This window comes from Vitis riparia, chromosome 15, assembly GCF_004353265.1.
Source record: "Vitis riparia cultivar Riparia Gloire de Montpellier isolate 1030 chromosome 15, EGFV_Vit.rip_1.0, whole genome shotgun sequence".
Classification (NCBI taxonomy): domain Eukaryota; kingdom Viridiplantae; phylum Streptophyta; class Magnoliopsida; order Vitales; family Vitaceae; genus Vitis; species Vitis riparia.
The window spans coordinates 19,997,226-20,011,116 of record NC_048445.1 but is presented as its reverse complement, the minus strand read 5'-3'; the positions used below and the strand labels follow the sequence as shown (position 1 = coordinate 20,011,116).

General features: G+C 34.6%; 1 protein-coding gene across 1 annotated transcript in view; it reads left to right on the top strand.

Annotated features, from left to right (window-relative positions):
* LOC117932203 (solanesyl diphosphate synthase 3, chloroplastic/mitochondrial-like) overlaps positions 1–13,576 on the top strand; it is a 28,637-nt gene extending 15,061 nt beyond the window's left edge. Inside the window, exons 6-12 of the mRNA XM_034853315.1 lie at positions 2,430–2,516; positions 8,043–8,114; positions 8,609–8,694; positions 10,213–10,345; positions 11,099–11,188; positions 11,691–11,789; positions 12,959–13,576. Coding sequence (XP_034709206.1) covers positions 2,430–2,516; positions 8,043–8,114; positions 8,609–8,694; positions 10,213–10,345; positions 11,099–11,188; positions 11,691–11,789; positions 12,959–13,138 — 747 coding nt within the window. The 3' untranslated portion in view covers positions 13,139–13,576. The remainder of the gene's footprint in view (positions 1–2,429; positions 2,517–8,042; positions 8,115–8,608; positions 8,695–10,212; positions 10,346–11,098; positions 11,189–11,690; positions 11,790–12,958) is intronic.
* Positions 13,577–13,891: the final 315 nt, after the last annotated feature.

Below are 13,891 nucleotides of genomic sequence, written 5' to 3'. Positions count from 1 at the left end.
CACTACTACCAACTTGGGAATGATAAAAAGGGACATAAAGTAAATTGGTAAGCTTCTAAGAGTATCTTTTAGCAAAGCGAGTCTCTTGCCTTTGAGACTCATTATGGTTAATTGCTTCCTTTTAGGTTCTTTTCTTGAGCCTTGAGGTAAGTAGATCCTTTTTAACTTAAATTTCTTAGCTAGTGATGGAAGTGTTAAGTTGCTTCGTCTCCTAGGTTGTTTGGGGCCTAGTAAGGGGTTCCATGGGTGAGAGGAGAGATGATTAGGGGATGAAGATGTTAGTTTGCTGATGACATTGGCCTTTTTTTCCTTCTTCCATGAAGTGTCCTGGGTCTTGAGATCCATCTCTTGATCTCAAACGCCGACTCCTTTGCTTTGATGTGGTTTTGGTGTTAAGTTCAATTTGAATTAAGTGAGATTATTTTATTGGGGGATGTGGAGAATTGGAACCTTGGGGACTATACTTGATTGTGAAGGAGGAAAACTCTATTTTACATGTCTCTAGTTTTCACGAGGGGGCAAATTATTCTTCTTTAATAAGTTTGGGGTGCAAAGTGTTGAGTTTTGATTTCTAATAAAAAAAAAAAAAGTGTTAGAGTTTTGAATGTGAGGGGGTAAAGTGTAAAATGCACCAAAGGTTGAGAGGGTAAAGTATTTTTAAATTAATAATATATCAATATTATTAGGAAAGAAATAAATAGTATGTATCAAAAAAATGTCCAAAGATCTCCAAATAATGTTCAATATGAGAGAGATTTTATATTTTTCTTGGTACCAAAATTTGGATGCAGTAATTTATTTATTTTTAAAACATATTAAATATTGGGATGAGATATGTTTTTCTTTTTTTTTTTTCGTTTTTTTTTTCTTTCCTTCAAAAACCAAACATCAGTATGGTATAGGATATCTTGTTGGATACATGCCTAAAAAAAACATATCTTATTGAATATGATGTCAAAAGATGTATTCTATTGTATCTAGTGACCAAACCTGGTCAATGTGAATTGTTTGTGTTTTCTCCTCTTGGCATTGTCTATCTTGTATCGGGTAATTCTGCCCCTGCTTCAGTGAAAGCTAGCTCCAAGTCCTGCTCCTCTATCATGGTTGGTCTTTTTAACATAATGTTCTTGGTGGCCTCCAGTATGGTAGGACAGTTGTCATGTTGCCAGTGATTGGTTCAGCTATGGAACCAGGCAGACATCATCACGCTGCAGACTCTTTTGGAAGTTAGATTACCAATGGCTTGGGGAGGAAAATGTCACTCCTGCAAAGCACTGATCTTATTTATCAGTTAACTTCTATTTATTTGTTTGCAACCCATAGGTTTCCTGCAGATTGTCATTGTTGGTTCTCTGGTCACCTTTGCTTCATTGGATTTGGTTTCAAAAGTAGGTTTTTCAACTATCAATCCTTTCAGATTATTCTCAACTTTTATGCAATTGTTAGGGTGTGTTTCAAGCTCATCGTTTATCAGTGAATTCCTGTTTGTGTGGATGCAAAATTGACTTTGTGCACCGTCGGTGGTTGGTTGGTAGGAAAGGTCCTTGTGAGTTTGTCTTTCATCCTTTCATCCTTTCTCAGGTTGTCTATCTATTCCTGCCTTATTTTTTCATTTGGTTCCTAAACTTTCTGCCACCATTTTATCTGGTTCCTTTTAAATGGTGCTGCCAACCAGATTTCCATCTTTCTTAAGTCTTCCCAGTTGAAGGTATTCATGAACTTGGAGATATTTGAGATAGATTTCATGAGAAATCTGGTGCCTCTTTAAGTTATTCTCATATTTAGATGTACTGATCTTTCTAAAGCGAACTGCATTTGTTCTCAACTTGTTTTTAACATGAAATGCTGATATGCATTTGCAATTTGGTTCACATGATCTGATTGTGATTTCATGATCCTAATTTTTGAATATTTTCCCCCTTTGTATTAAAGCTAAAACTGAGAAAGATGATTAAAATGAGAACCTACCACCTTGGCACCTCCATTAATTTTGTTGGGACTTTTATGTCTCCTTGAGATCCCATGGGTCCTTTTTTGTTCTTCTGTTTCTTTAATATATAGTGCCATTATAGTTTACAAAAAAAAGAAAAAAGTACTTGATGCCTTATAATAAACTTCTGTTGTTTGATTGAGAATTATTTTAATGTTCCATAAAAATAGTTGAAAACAATAAATGCAGTCTATATCAATACCATTGTTGGCATATGAAGCATTTGTACATTTGGAATGGCCAAATTATAATAATTTAGTTTGTTACATAGTAGTGTTTGATTCAAAAGGTGCTCCATTTTTTGTGTGAGGAAAACTGGGAGTGGACTATCCGGTTGGCTTTTATCTAAAGCTGTGAATATTCAACTATAATGCGAACTTTTCTTCTTGAGGCACTTTGTTATTTCCTTCAAACTAAGTTGTTTGTTTCCCTATTTTAGGTGGCTAGCCTTCTTCATGATGATGTCTTGGATGATGCTGAAACGAGACGTGGCATTGGTTCATTAAATATTATGATGGGCAATAAGGTACTTGCATTTTCTTACTCTCTTGGAATAACTTATTTTCCTCCTTTCTTTTCTATGAATACGTTTCCACCCCCCCCCCCCCCCCCCCCCCCCCCCCCCCCCCCCCCCCCAAATATGCTTCTGCTTTTTAATAATTTTTTCTTATTTTGTCCACATAGACAATAAATTATGGGGTTAAACTTCTCATTTTATAAGTATGTAACACCTTGTGTCATAATGGCAGAATGATTATCCAATCCTTTTTCTGCTTTATTCAATCAAAACATATTGACTCATCCTAATCTGTAGGAAAATTCCTTGGTTCTTCAACTTCAATGAAATTTCAGGAATGAATGCTTTCTTTGGAGGATAGGATTATGGTTGGAAACTAGGTTGATGTAGCACAACCCTAGGATGGTTGCCTACACTCAAGGGTAGGTGGGCTAGGGTTTCATTTTTAGGGTGTAAGGAGAGGAACAAAGAATTAATTTTATGGTAGAGAAAATTATAAGATAAGAAATAGAGAGAAAGAAGAAACAATGAAGAAAATATGTAAAAACCTTAAGAGTCTCACTAAGGCCTTCTAGGAATCTCACCTAGAAGAAAATCAATGGAGTCTTACCATTGAGGGTTGCAACCCTGCAATGAAAGAAAATATAATATTATTCATATTAATTCATCTCTTTGATTTACATTGATTAGCCTATTTATAAGCTTCTCTGAGAAATCCAAAGTTTACTAGGACTCTAATAACCTATTATGATTCTAATTCTAATTATAACATCCAAAGTCTACTAGGACTCTAATAACCTATCATGACTCAAATTCTAATTATATTATAACTCAACTAGCTAATCCTAATTAGACTCCAACAAATACCAATCCCACTTTAATTCTAATTAATATTAATCTTATTTAAAGTTTACTTAGGTCTTCTCTTTCTTCCTTGAATAAACTTTAAAAGGCTTTCTCCCATCAATTCTCCCCAGCTTGAAAGAACTTGATTCCGACGAGTAAGATGCTTGATACAATTCATAGAGATCAGGGTTAAGCTTCTGAAAATCCGTTGTTGTAATCCATGTATTTTTAGAGTGTGGTTTGCCTCGCCATTTCACCAAAAATTTTCGGTATCCACGTTGTCGAGTAGACACAAGTTGATCATCAAGAACATACTTGATCTCAGAACGTGGGCTAAGAGTAGGTGGTAATTGAAGATCCAACTCTTCACTTACATCGTTGTGATGGCCATGGTAGATATACAAATCTCCCACATTAAATATTGGACTAAAATGCAAGTTTGAAGGGAGCTCTAACAAATAAACATTCTCACCCAACCGCTTTAGTACCCGAAATGGACCCATTTTCTTAGCTTGAAGCTTTTGATATGTGCTCGGATGAAATCTTTCTGGTCATAGACGAACCATCACTGGATCACCTTCTTGAAACTGAATATATCTTCGATGTGCATTTGCTGCCTCTTTATAGTTCTCATTGCTGATTTTGATTTTTTCTCGTACCTTTTCATGTATATCTCGTATATAACGTGCAAATGTATCACCATCTTGGCTAGTGCGGACAAAAGTAGGCAACGGTATAAGATCAACAGGTTGCTTAGGTTTCAACCCATATGCCACTTCAAAAGGTGAGTACCCAGTAGTACAATTAGTGAAGCTGTTGAAAGCAAATTCGGCTTGTGGTAAGACATTGTCCCAATTTCTCAACTAATCTCTCACAATGCATCTCAAAAGATTACCAAAGCTGTGATTGACAACTTCTGTTTGTCCATCAGTTTGAGGATGAAAAGAACTTGAAAACTTTAATTGAGTACCTAGTTTGGCCCACAAGGTTTTCCAAAAATGGCTCATAAACTTGACATCTCGATCAGAAACAATGGATTGTGGTAATCCATGCAATTGAACTACTTCTTTAAAGAACAAGGCAGCAACATAAGAAGCATTCGAAGCCTTCTTACATGGGATAAAATGTGCCATTTTGGAAAATCTGTCAACCACAACAAATATAAAATCAAAGCCCCGTTGTGTCCTTGGTAATCCAAGTACAAAATCCATACTCAAGTCTCCCAAGGTTTGGATGGAATTGGTAACGGTGTATATAACCCTATATTTTGCTTTGAACCTTTTCCTACTTGACACTCTCGACATTGTTTGATAACCTTCCAAACATCCTTCTTTAAACTAGGCCAAAAGAAACGATCTTCCACCAAAGCAATGGTCTTATCTTGACCAAAATGCCCACCCATTCCGCCTCCATGAAGTTCCCATATGACATGATCACGTAGGGAAGTCCTTGGTAAGCATAAACGATTTTTATAAAGCAAGTACCCTTCTAAAATCTGGAAATCAATACGTGTTGCTTTTGAACCACTCAAAAGAGAGGAATAAATATCTCCAAAATCAGCATCATTGTCATAGCAATGCTTTAATTCTTCAAATCCAATTGTAGTGGTTGACATGTTTACTAAGAGAAGGGCCTTCCTACTAAGGGCATCAACTACTTTATTTTCAATTCCTGCACAATGTTTTAAATTAAAGGTAAACAGTTGAAGAAAACTACTCCATTTTGCATGTCGAGAGTTAAGCTTCTTTTGAGAATTAAGATATCACAAGGCTTCATGATCTGAATACAAAAAAAATTCATTGTAACTGAGATAATGTTGTCAATGCCTAATTGCTTGCATCACCGCATAGAATTCAAGATCATATGTGGAGTATTTTTTCTTTACCCCATTGAGCTTCTCACTAAAGAAAGCCATAGGATGTCCCTCTTGGCTAAGAACTGCTCCAATTCCCACATGAGAAGCATCACAGACCACCTCAAATACTTTCTCAAAGTCTAGTAAATGTAGGATAGGAGGGTTCACCATCTTGGATTTGATTTCTTCAAATGCCTTGTTGGCCGCCTTAGTCCAAATAAATAAACCAGGTTTCATACATTCGGTAATTGGGGCCATAATAGAGCTGAAATTTCGAATGAATCGTCTATAAAATGTAGCCATTCCATGGAAGCTTCGCACCTCATGGATATTTGTTGGTATTGGCCAATCAACAATAGCTTTAATCTTCTCCGGATCTATTTCAACACCCTTAGAAGACACAACAAAGCCAAGAAATACAACACTAGGGCTCATGAAAGTACATTTTTTCAAATTAATGTAAAATTTTTCAGCCCTAAGAGTGCGCATTACTTGCTTCAAGTGTTCCTCATGATTTTCACAAGATCGACTATAGATAAGAATATCATCAAAATAGACAACAACAAACCGTCCAATAAAAGGTTTCAATACCTGCATCATAACCCGCATGAAGGTACTTGGAGCATTGGTTAGTCCAAACAACATGACTAACCACTCATACAATCCATCCTTCGTTTTGAAAGATGTCTTCCATTCATCCCCTGGTCTAATACGTATTTGATAATATCCACTTCTTAGATCAATCTTTGAGAAGATTACTGATCCAACCATTATATCTAGCATGTCATCAAGTCTTGGAATTGGAAATCGATACTTGATTGTGATTTTGTTGATTGCATGACTATCTACACACATCCATCATGATCCATCCTTCTTTGGTATTAGTAGGGTAGGAATTCCACAAGGACTTAGGCTTTCACGAATCAAGCCTTTAGTAAGTAATTCATCAACTTGCCTTTTCAATTCAGCATGCTCTGTTGGATTCATTCTGTAGGTTGGTAAATTTGGTAATGATGCATCGGGAATCAAATCAATGGCATGTTGTACGTCATGCATAGGAGGAAGTTGATTAAGTAACTCTGTAGGCCACAAGTCAGAAAAGTCATCAAGGATTTTATGTACGTTTGCTGGATATTCCTTATCTTGTTCTTTAAATTCTTCCATTTTCCGAGCCATTAAAGCAAAAATAACTTTAGTTTCCTTGGTCTCATTTTCAAATTGACACATAGTAAGTACCTTTTTTGGTTGTGCCTCCTCCTCTGACTTCTTAATTGGAGGGACTTCTTTCATTTGATTATGAACAATTTATGTATACAAAATTGTTTGCCCTTAAACAAGGTACCAAGTCCGTTGAAGAATATACAGAAGAATTCTATGAATTGAGCATTCGAAATCAAGTGCGGGAAAGTGATGCTCAACTTGCAACTTGCTACAAAGCTAGATTTCAAATGGAGATTCAACTTGAGATGATAGCTGCACACACTTATACCGTAGATGATGTTTATCAACTAGCCCTCAAAATAGAAGAAGGCCTCAAATTTCGGGTTTCCAGGCGTCCAAGTTCACAAATTGGGAGCACTTTCTCCAACAGGACAACAAGCAAACCTTTAAGCACATCAAACTTCATAACTTCTAATCATGTGAATGGTGGGGGCAACACTCAACAAACTTCGAATGTGGCTCATAAGAATGGTAATAAGGGTAAAACTTCAATGAGTATTGGAGATAGAAAAGTAAATGTGACTCCTTTATGCTTTAAGTGTGGTGGGCATGGTCATTATGTTGTTGTATGCCCAACTAAAGGTTTACACTTTTGTGTTGAAGAACTAGAATCTGAATTGGAGAGTTACTCAAAGGAAGAAGAGGCCTTCAATGAAGATGAAATTAGTGAAGAATGTGATTACTATGATGGTATGATGGAAGGGCATAGTCTTGTAGAGAGAAAGAAGAAACAACGAAGAAAAGATGGAAAAACCTTAGAGTTTTACTAAGGCCTTCTAGGAGTCTCACCTAGAAGAAAATCAACGGAGTCTCACCATTGAGGGTTACAACCTTGCAATGAAAGAAAATATAATATTATTCATCAATTCATCTCTTTGATTTACATTGATTAGCCTATTTATAGGCTTCTCTAAGAAATTCAAAGTCTACTAGGACTCTAATAACCTATCATGACTCAAATTCTAATTATATTATAACTCAACTAGCTAATCCTAATTAGACTCCAAAAAATATTAATCCTAATTTAATTCCAAGTAATATTAATCTTACTTTAATTACAACTAATACTAATTCCCTTTCTTGATATATATCTTGAAGATTCATCCTCATCATAGGTTCTCTTAAAGGAAATGCGAATCATGCTTGTTTTTATTTGTATTATTCATGCAATGTAATTGTAGCAAGGGGACAAATCCTCAACTTCTTTAATCCAACCTAGTAAATTTCATGGTAAAAATATACTTTCAGTTTTTGCATTGCTGTATCTTTCTTTTAGATGGGTAGACAGGGTCTTTGTCAAGATTCAAGTTTATTGCTTTTGATAATTGGATCATACATCCCTCAGAATTCTCGTTCTCTTTCTTGCATACCATGTTTATAGGACGACTTGGGTCATTATGACCATTCTGCTAATGATGATCATGTGTCAAAGCTTACAAAAAATATGTAAAATTTTAGTTCCTTATTATGTATGAAAAACGGTAAAATCTCTGTCTGGTTGTTTCTGCCTTCTTTTGCCATATCTAGGTGAAACAAATTTGTGGTTTCTAGCCTAACATTGCCTTTCCCCATCCTTTTTATAATAATTATTCTCAAATTTTATTGTAACACAGGTAGCAGTGCTAGCAGGAGATTTTCTGCTTTCACGAGCCTGTGTGGCGCTTGCCTCTCTGAAAAACACAGAGGTACACATTTATTTTATTTTTTTTGTAAATGTTAAATTCAATTTAGCAATAATAAACATCCACACTTTTCTTCATCATTTCATGTCATCCCTTATATGGGAAGAATGTATTTCCCTAAACCTTCTCCATTGTCTCCCCAAATCAAAAAATGAATTACAGCCACCCATTCACCCAGGTAAAATGAATTGGTGAAAGAGAAACTGTAACATCCAACATTTCCTTCATTAGTTTTTTCTGACCTTAGAACTTTTCAGGGAATAGACATTGTGATTTAGCTTGAAAATGCTGGAGACATGGATTGCAATCATAGTTGTACTATAAAGGACCACCTCAAACTTTTTTCCATTTTGCTACTTTCTCTTGGTGTAGAATCTTAGATGGTTGGAAGCATCGAGTGTCTTTGTCCCATTTTATGTTCATTCATGACTAATTAGCAGTCTTATTTACTTTTTCTGTACTAATCTTTTCTCTGTATCATCACTGTGTATCTGTAGGTTGTATCATTATTAGCAACAGTTGTAGAGCATCTTGTTACAGGTGAGACCATGCAAATGACAAGTACATCTGAGCAACGTGTCAGGTATGCTGCTGTACATTTGGCCCTAGTATTATGTTATATTTCTTCTTGCCCTATATATTATTAGATTAAATATGTTAACTTTGTTTTTTTTTTTCTTTCTTTCTTTCTTTTTTCTCATAAATACACTTAGGAGACATTTGTTTTTTTTTTGTCTTACATCTAAATAGACCTTAATTTAACTTAAGTCTAAATAGTACTCAATAGTTTTAAGTATTAAGTTGTTTATTTTCTTTTTGATTTTTTTTATTTATTTATTTAATATGTAAGTCTTAAAGCAAGTTCCTTTAGGAGTTTAAGTCATTTTTAAAATTGTTTGTTTTTTAACTTACCACTTTTTCTATGACAGTTTTGTCTTAATGTAAAATGTAAGGGTTTGTTTGGGAACTTCTTTAAAATAGTTTTTTAAAACAGTTTTCAAAAACAGTTCTCAGTGTTTTTTAGAATAAGAATTTCTTTTGGATCTTGGAATGCTTTTAACTTGTTTCCTATGTTTTCAAATATTTCTTAAATTTGTAGTGTGTTCTTTTTAATCATTCTCCATATTTATACAATTATTTTTTAAACCAACCCTTAGAAAACAACTAAAACAATTAAAATGTGTTATCAAAAGACACTTTACTTTCAGAACAAGTTCTGAAAAAAACATTTTTTCTATCAAAAAGAGAAAAACAAAAAAAACTATCTTAGAAAACAATTCCCAAAGAGGCTCTAAAATTTTCTTTTATTTTTATCTTAAATCTTAAAGCAACTTGCTTTGAGACTTAAGTTAAAAAAACAAACCAACCCTAAATCTTTTCTATTAATTTTAAAGATCAAGAGGGATGAGACATCCTTCCACAATATGCAAATCTGATCAAAATAAAAGAAGAAACTCCTTAAAAGGAATCATACAAGTTGGAAAACTAAGGAAGGTTACAAAAATCTAGGAACGAACCATAAGAAACACCGGTTACAACTCAAAGAGGCAAAGAACAAAATAGTATGTTTTCAAACAACCATAAGGCATTCAGTGCCTCACTTCTGAGTTCCCTTGTTCCTTGTGGAAACTGTCCCTTTGTTTTTCCACTCATCACTGTGTTAGTCAACTCTATCTTGGATGTATAAAGTTGTCTACTTATGAATTAACTTCATCACAATGAATAAAAATAATAAAAATTTATGTTTGAGATTTAGTATTTAAGATAAAATACAAACAAATTTATAGAAAAAAGAATTATTTACAAATAGAGCACATGTTTAAAGCATTTTAGAGTATAAAACAAAACTGTATGTAAGAGGCATAGTTCACAACGATCCTGTTAAATTCTGACATATAGAGAATCAAATTATACCACTGTTACATGAATTAGAAGTAATTTTCACATGTGAACACATGGAGTTGTGTTTGTTTTGGATTATGGGATTATTTGTAGCATATTAAACATCCCTTTTGATAGCTTATCAAGTCTTATTCCTGTGTTTGCACATTAAGATGGTCCTTTCAGTAAATTATGTGAAAATAATTGTTTGTGATTGCAGCATGGAATATTATTTGCAGAAGACATACTACAAGACTGCATCTTTGATTTCAAACAGCTGCAAGGCTATTGCTCTTCTTGCAGGGCAAACTGCGGAAGTTTCAATGTTGGCCTTTGAGTATGGCAAGAATCTGGTTTGTAAATTCCTTAGCTTCATCTTCTTTCTATTATATGTTTGGAGTAAGCTTAGTGGAGTAATCTCTTTGAGTTCATGGGCCTTATCTCCTAATAGACAAATATAGAGATTCTAGTTGACAAATTCATTTTCTCTCTCCTCAAAATGAAATGGTCTCTCACCTGACCCTACACCTATTAAACATGTAAATCAGAAGAAAAACTTTAATTTCTATAGGAACATCTAGAAATGGATTACTTAAATAAACTACAAATTGGTTTTATTGGGCTTTTTTCATGCTTTATTTGATCTGATAGGGTCATTCCATCAATTTGGGGTCTAGAAAGATGACAAATATACATATCAGTATCTTGGATACTTTTGAAATTACGCTTCTCAAAACAGCACTCTTCTCGCCAACTTATTTGTATAATATTGAGATATCTGAATATTTTAATTTAGTTTTTTGATGACAAGTGGCTGAATCTGGATCCATTTTGTTGATTGCTATTGTTGCTATTGCAATCTTGTTTCCAACTGCTGCACTGCCTATCACAGTGGAGGGACACTGACGTCTTTTTTTTGAAAAACTGTACCGTTGATTTATTTTGGCAAAATGACATCAGCACTGTCCCCCATGATTTGGCATGTAGTGACTTGGTGCAATTGCTATGATTTATTGTGGAGAAGATATTGGTGTTATTTGCTGTGGTTTTCTTTCTTATGTCTCTTTCAATCTGATTGGTCTGGTGCTGCCCTTTTTTCTGGACAGGGATTGGCATTCCAATTAATAGATGACGTCCTTGATTTCACAGGCACATCAGCTTCCCTGGGGAAGGGTTCATTGTCTGACATCCGCCAGGTAATCCTTCTTTCTTTGATGTATAATCTTAATGTAGAAAAGTTTTCTTGAGCTTGAAAAGTTCATTGAAGCAAAGATATAAATGTGGTAGACAGAAGTGTCAGGAAATCTGCTATTTTCCTCAAAATGTTTCTCCAATTGTCTTAAATTTAATGGAGGACATGACCCTAGAAGGAACTGAATGGCAGATAAAAAATTCATTTAGTTTCAATTCATTTCTAAATTCAATTTCAGTATTGCATTACTTTTCTTTCTTGAAACATATCCTCAAGTGTAGGCACTAAAAATTTTACATTTGCTATATTTTGCCCTAGAAAGGTTAATCTTTTAGCACTAATATGGAATGTGGGAAAATGCTACTACTAACTTTTGCAAAGCATGTGGGTACTATGCATTTTTATAGTGGGTTCCACTACGAACTTAATTTTAATTTTTGGTTGTATACTATTTAATGCATATTATGTTGTAATTGTAAGTGGAGACAATTTTGATTATTTTGCAGGGAATAATAACAGCTCCAATATTGTTTGCTATAGAAGAGTTCCCTCAATTGAATGCTGTTGTCAAACGGGGCCTTGACAATCCTGCAGATATTGATCTTGTAAGTTTCTGAACCTTTCTTTTCTTTTTGCATGTGGTTGATGGTGCTCATACTGAAGCTACAAAAGGGAACTTATGAGTATGTGATATTTTTCTTGTCTTCTTATTGTGTCTCTGTTTGGTGACAATGCTGGTATTTGAATTTTAGCTCTCAATTAAAGCATCCCCTTTTTCTATGTAATCCTCTTGTTAGCATACCGTGTTCAAAACTTCTGCATAAGGTGTTGTGATGCATCTAGTTTTTATCTTTCGATATTTCATCTTCAACTGGAGACATCTAAAAATTTCAGAGTACCAATTTTTTCAGTCAGTTTCAAAATTCTCATACTTTGAGGTCAATATTCCACTGCAATTTTTATGATTTTAAAGGTTCTTCATATGTCCTCACAAATTCAAAATCCATGAGATGCCTATTCTCTTAACCTGATCAAGAATATCCTGGAAATGAACCTGTACATGGAATAAGCTCTGAAGTGGCCTCTGATTCTTTCATCTTGGATTTCAGTTTTCTTCTGCATATGAACTTTCTTCTGAAATTTGGATGTGATAAATCAAAAGCTATTCCGGTTCAAATCATTTTTTTTTTAAATTTATTTTTTAGTTTTTACCTTTATTTCAAGTCTATGACTTTGTCTCCCTTTTATGCTGTCAACCAAAGTTTTCATCTTGTAACTCATTAAACCAACTCCATTTACAATTCTCGCACTTCATTTACGTTGAAAGGCTCTCTGATCTTGCCTTTCTGTGAGACAGTAAACATCAGATTCATACCATGTCAACATGTCAAAGAGTTGATAAAAATTCCATCATCTCAGCTTGTTTCATTTATATTTTTTGTGGTCTACCTCATATTGGGATCAAGTCAGAGATCAGCAGATTGTACTGGGCTTCAATAGTTATTAACTGGGCTCCCACTAACCTGTGATCTTATGGAAGTCACTGTGTGTTCCGGAATGACTCTCTTATCCCTTTTTTCTTTTTTGGTTGAGTTTTTAACTTAATTCGAAAGTCAGGTTTGCTGGTTGCCAATTTTGTTGTTTCACCAGATTTTGAAGGAGATTTCTTATAAAATGTGTAGTGATGGAAGTATTGTTTTGTTGTTTAACAGATGACACCATTATCTCATCAAATAATAACTACTGAACACTAACCTAATTCTGTAAAACACAGGCTCTTGACTACCTTGGAAAGAGTCGTGGAATACAAAGGACGAGGGAGCTGGCCATGAAGCATGCCAACCTTGCTGCCGAGGCAATTGATTCTCTGCCTGAGAGTGGTGATGAAGATGTTTTAAGATCAAGGCGGGCACTCATAGATCTCACACACAGAGTCATTACAAGAACTAAATGAAGAACAAGAAGAGTAAAATATCAATTCCTATCATAATGAACCATCAAGCCATACGTAAGCATTTTGTTTTAAAATTTCAGCCAGCATTTTCTGTAAGGGACAATCTCCACTTACCTGATTTCATCAATATTCTTTTAGTTACTCCATTTTTTATCAGTTCAATAATTATTCCTAGAATAAAACTCCTTTACCTGTAAATTAAACTCTGTGGAGTAATGGAGAGCTTAATTGGTTGAGCTCTATAAATGTGATTTCAGGTTCTAGCTGGTTTAGCAAAGTGAAGTCTTAATACCGTATGAAAGAAAGAGTTGAGTGTGTTTTGTTATCTGTGTAGTCATTATGGGAAGACTGCAATTGTCTTCCCACAAAGCAAGAGGCATCAGAAAACAGTAGAATGTGGAATTGTATTTGTTTTTATAAGCATACAGATCCTCGGTATTCGTCTTGTCTATTTCTTTGATATTGCTGTTTGGGGTATTAGGGGATTTAAATGTGGGTTGTGGGTTGGTAAACCAGAGACCGTACACTTGTGGTCTTATCAGTTATCGCCTCCGGAGGAACAAAGCTCATTCTAAAGCTTGCCTGCCTATCAAAAGGAGATTGTAAAGGGCTCATTTAGCTCATACATCTTCTAGTATTTGAATCCAAGCCCAAAAAAAGGAACTTTGATGGTATGAAGTGATTATTTAAGATTTTTAAATGTTTGTCAATCACTTTCCTACCATTTTCCTTATTTCTATTTTCTTACCCCCA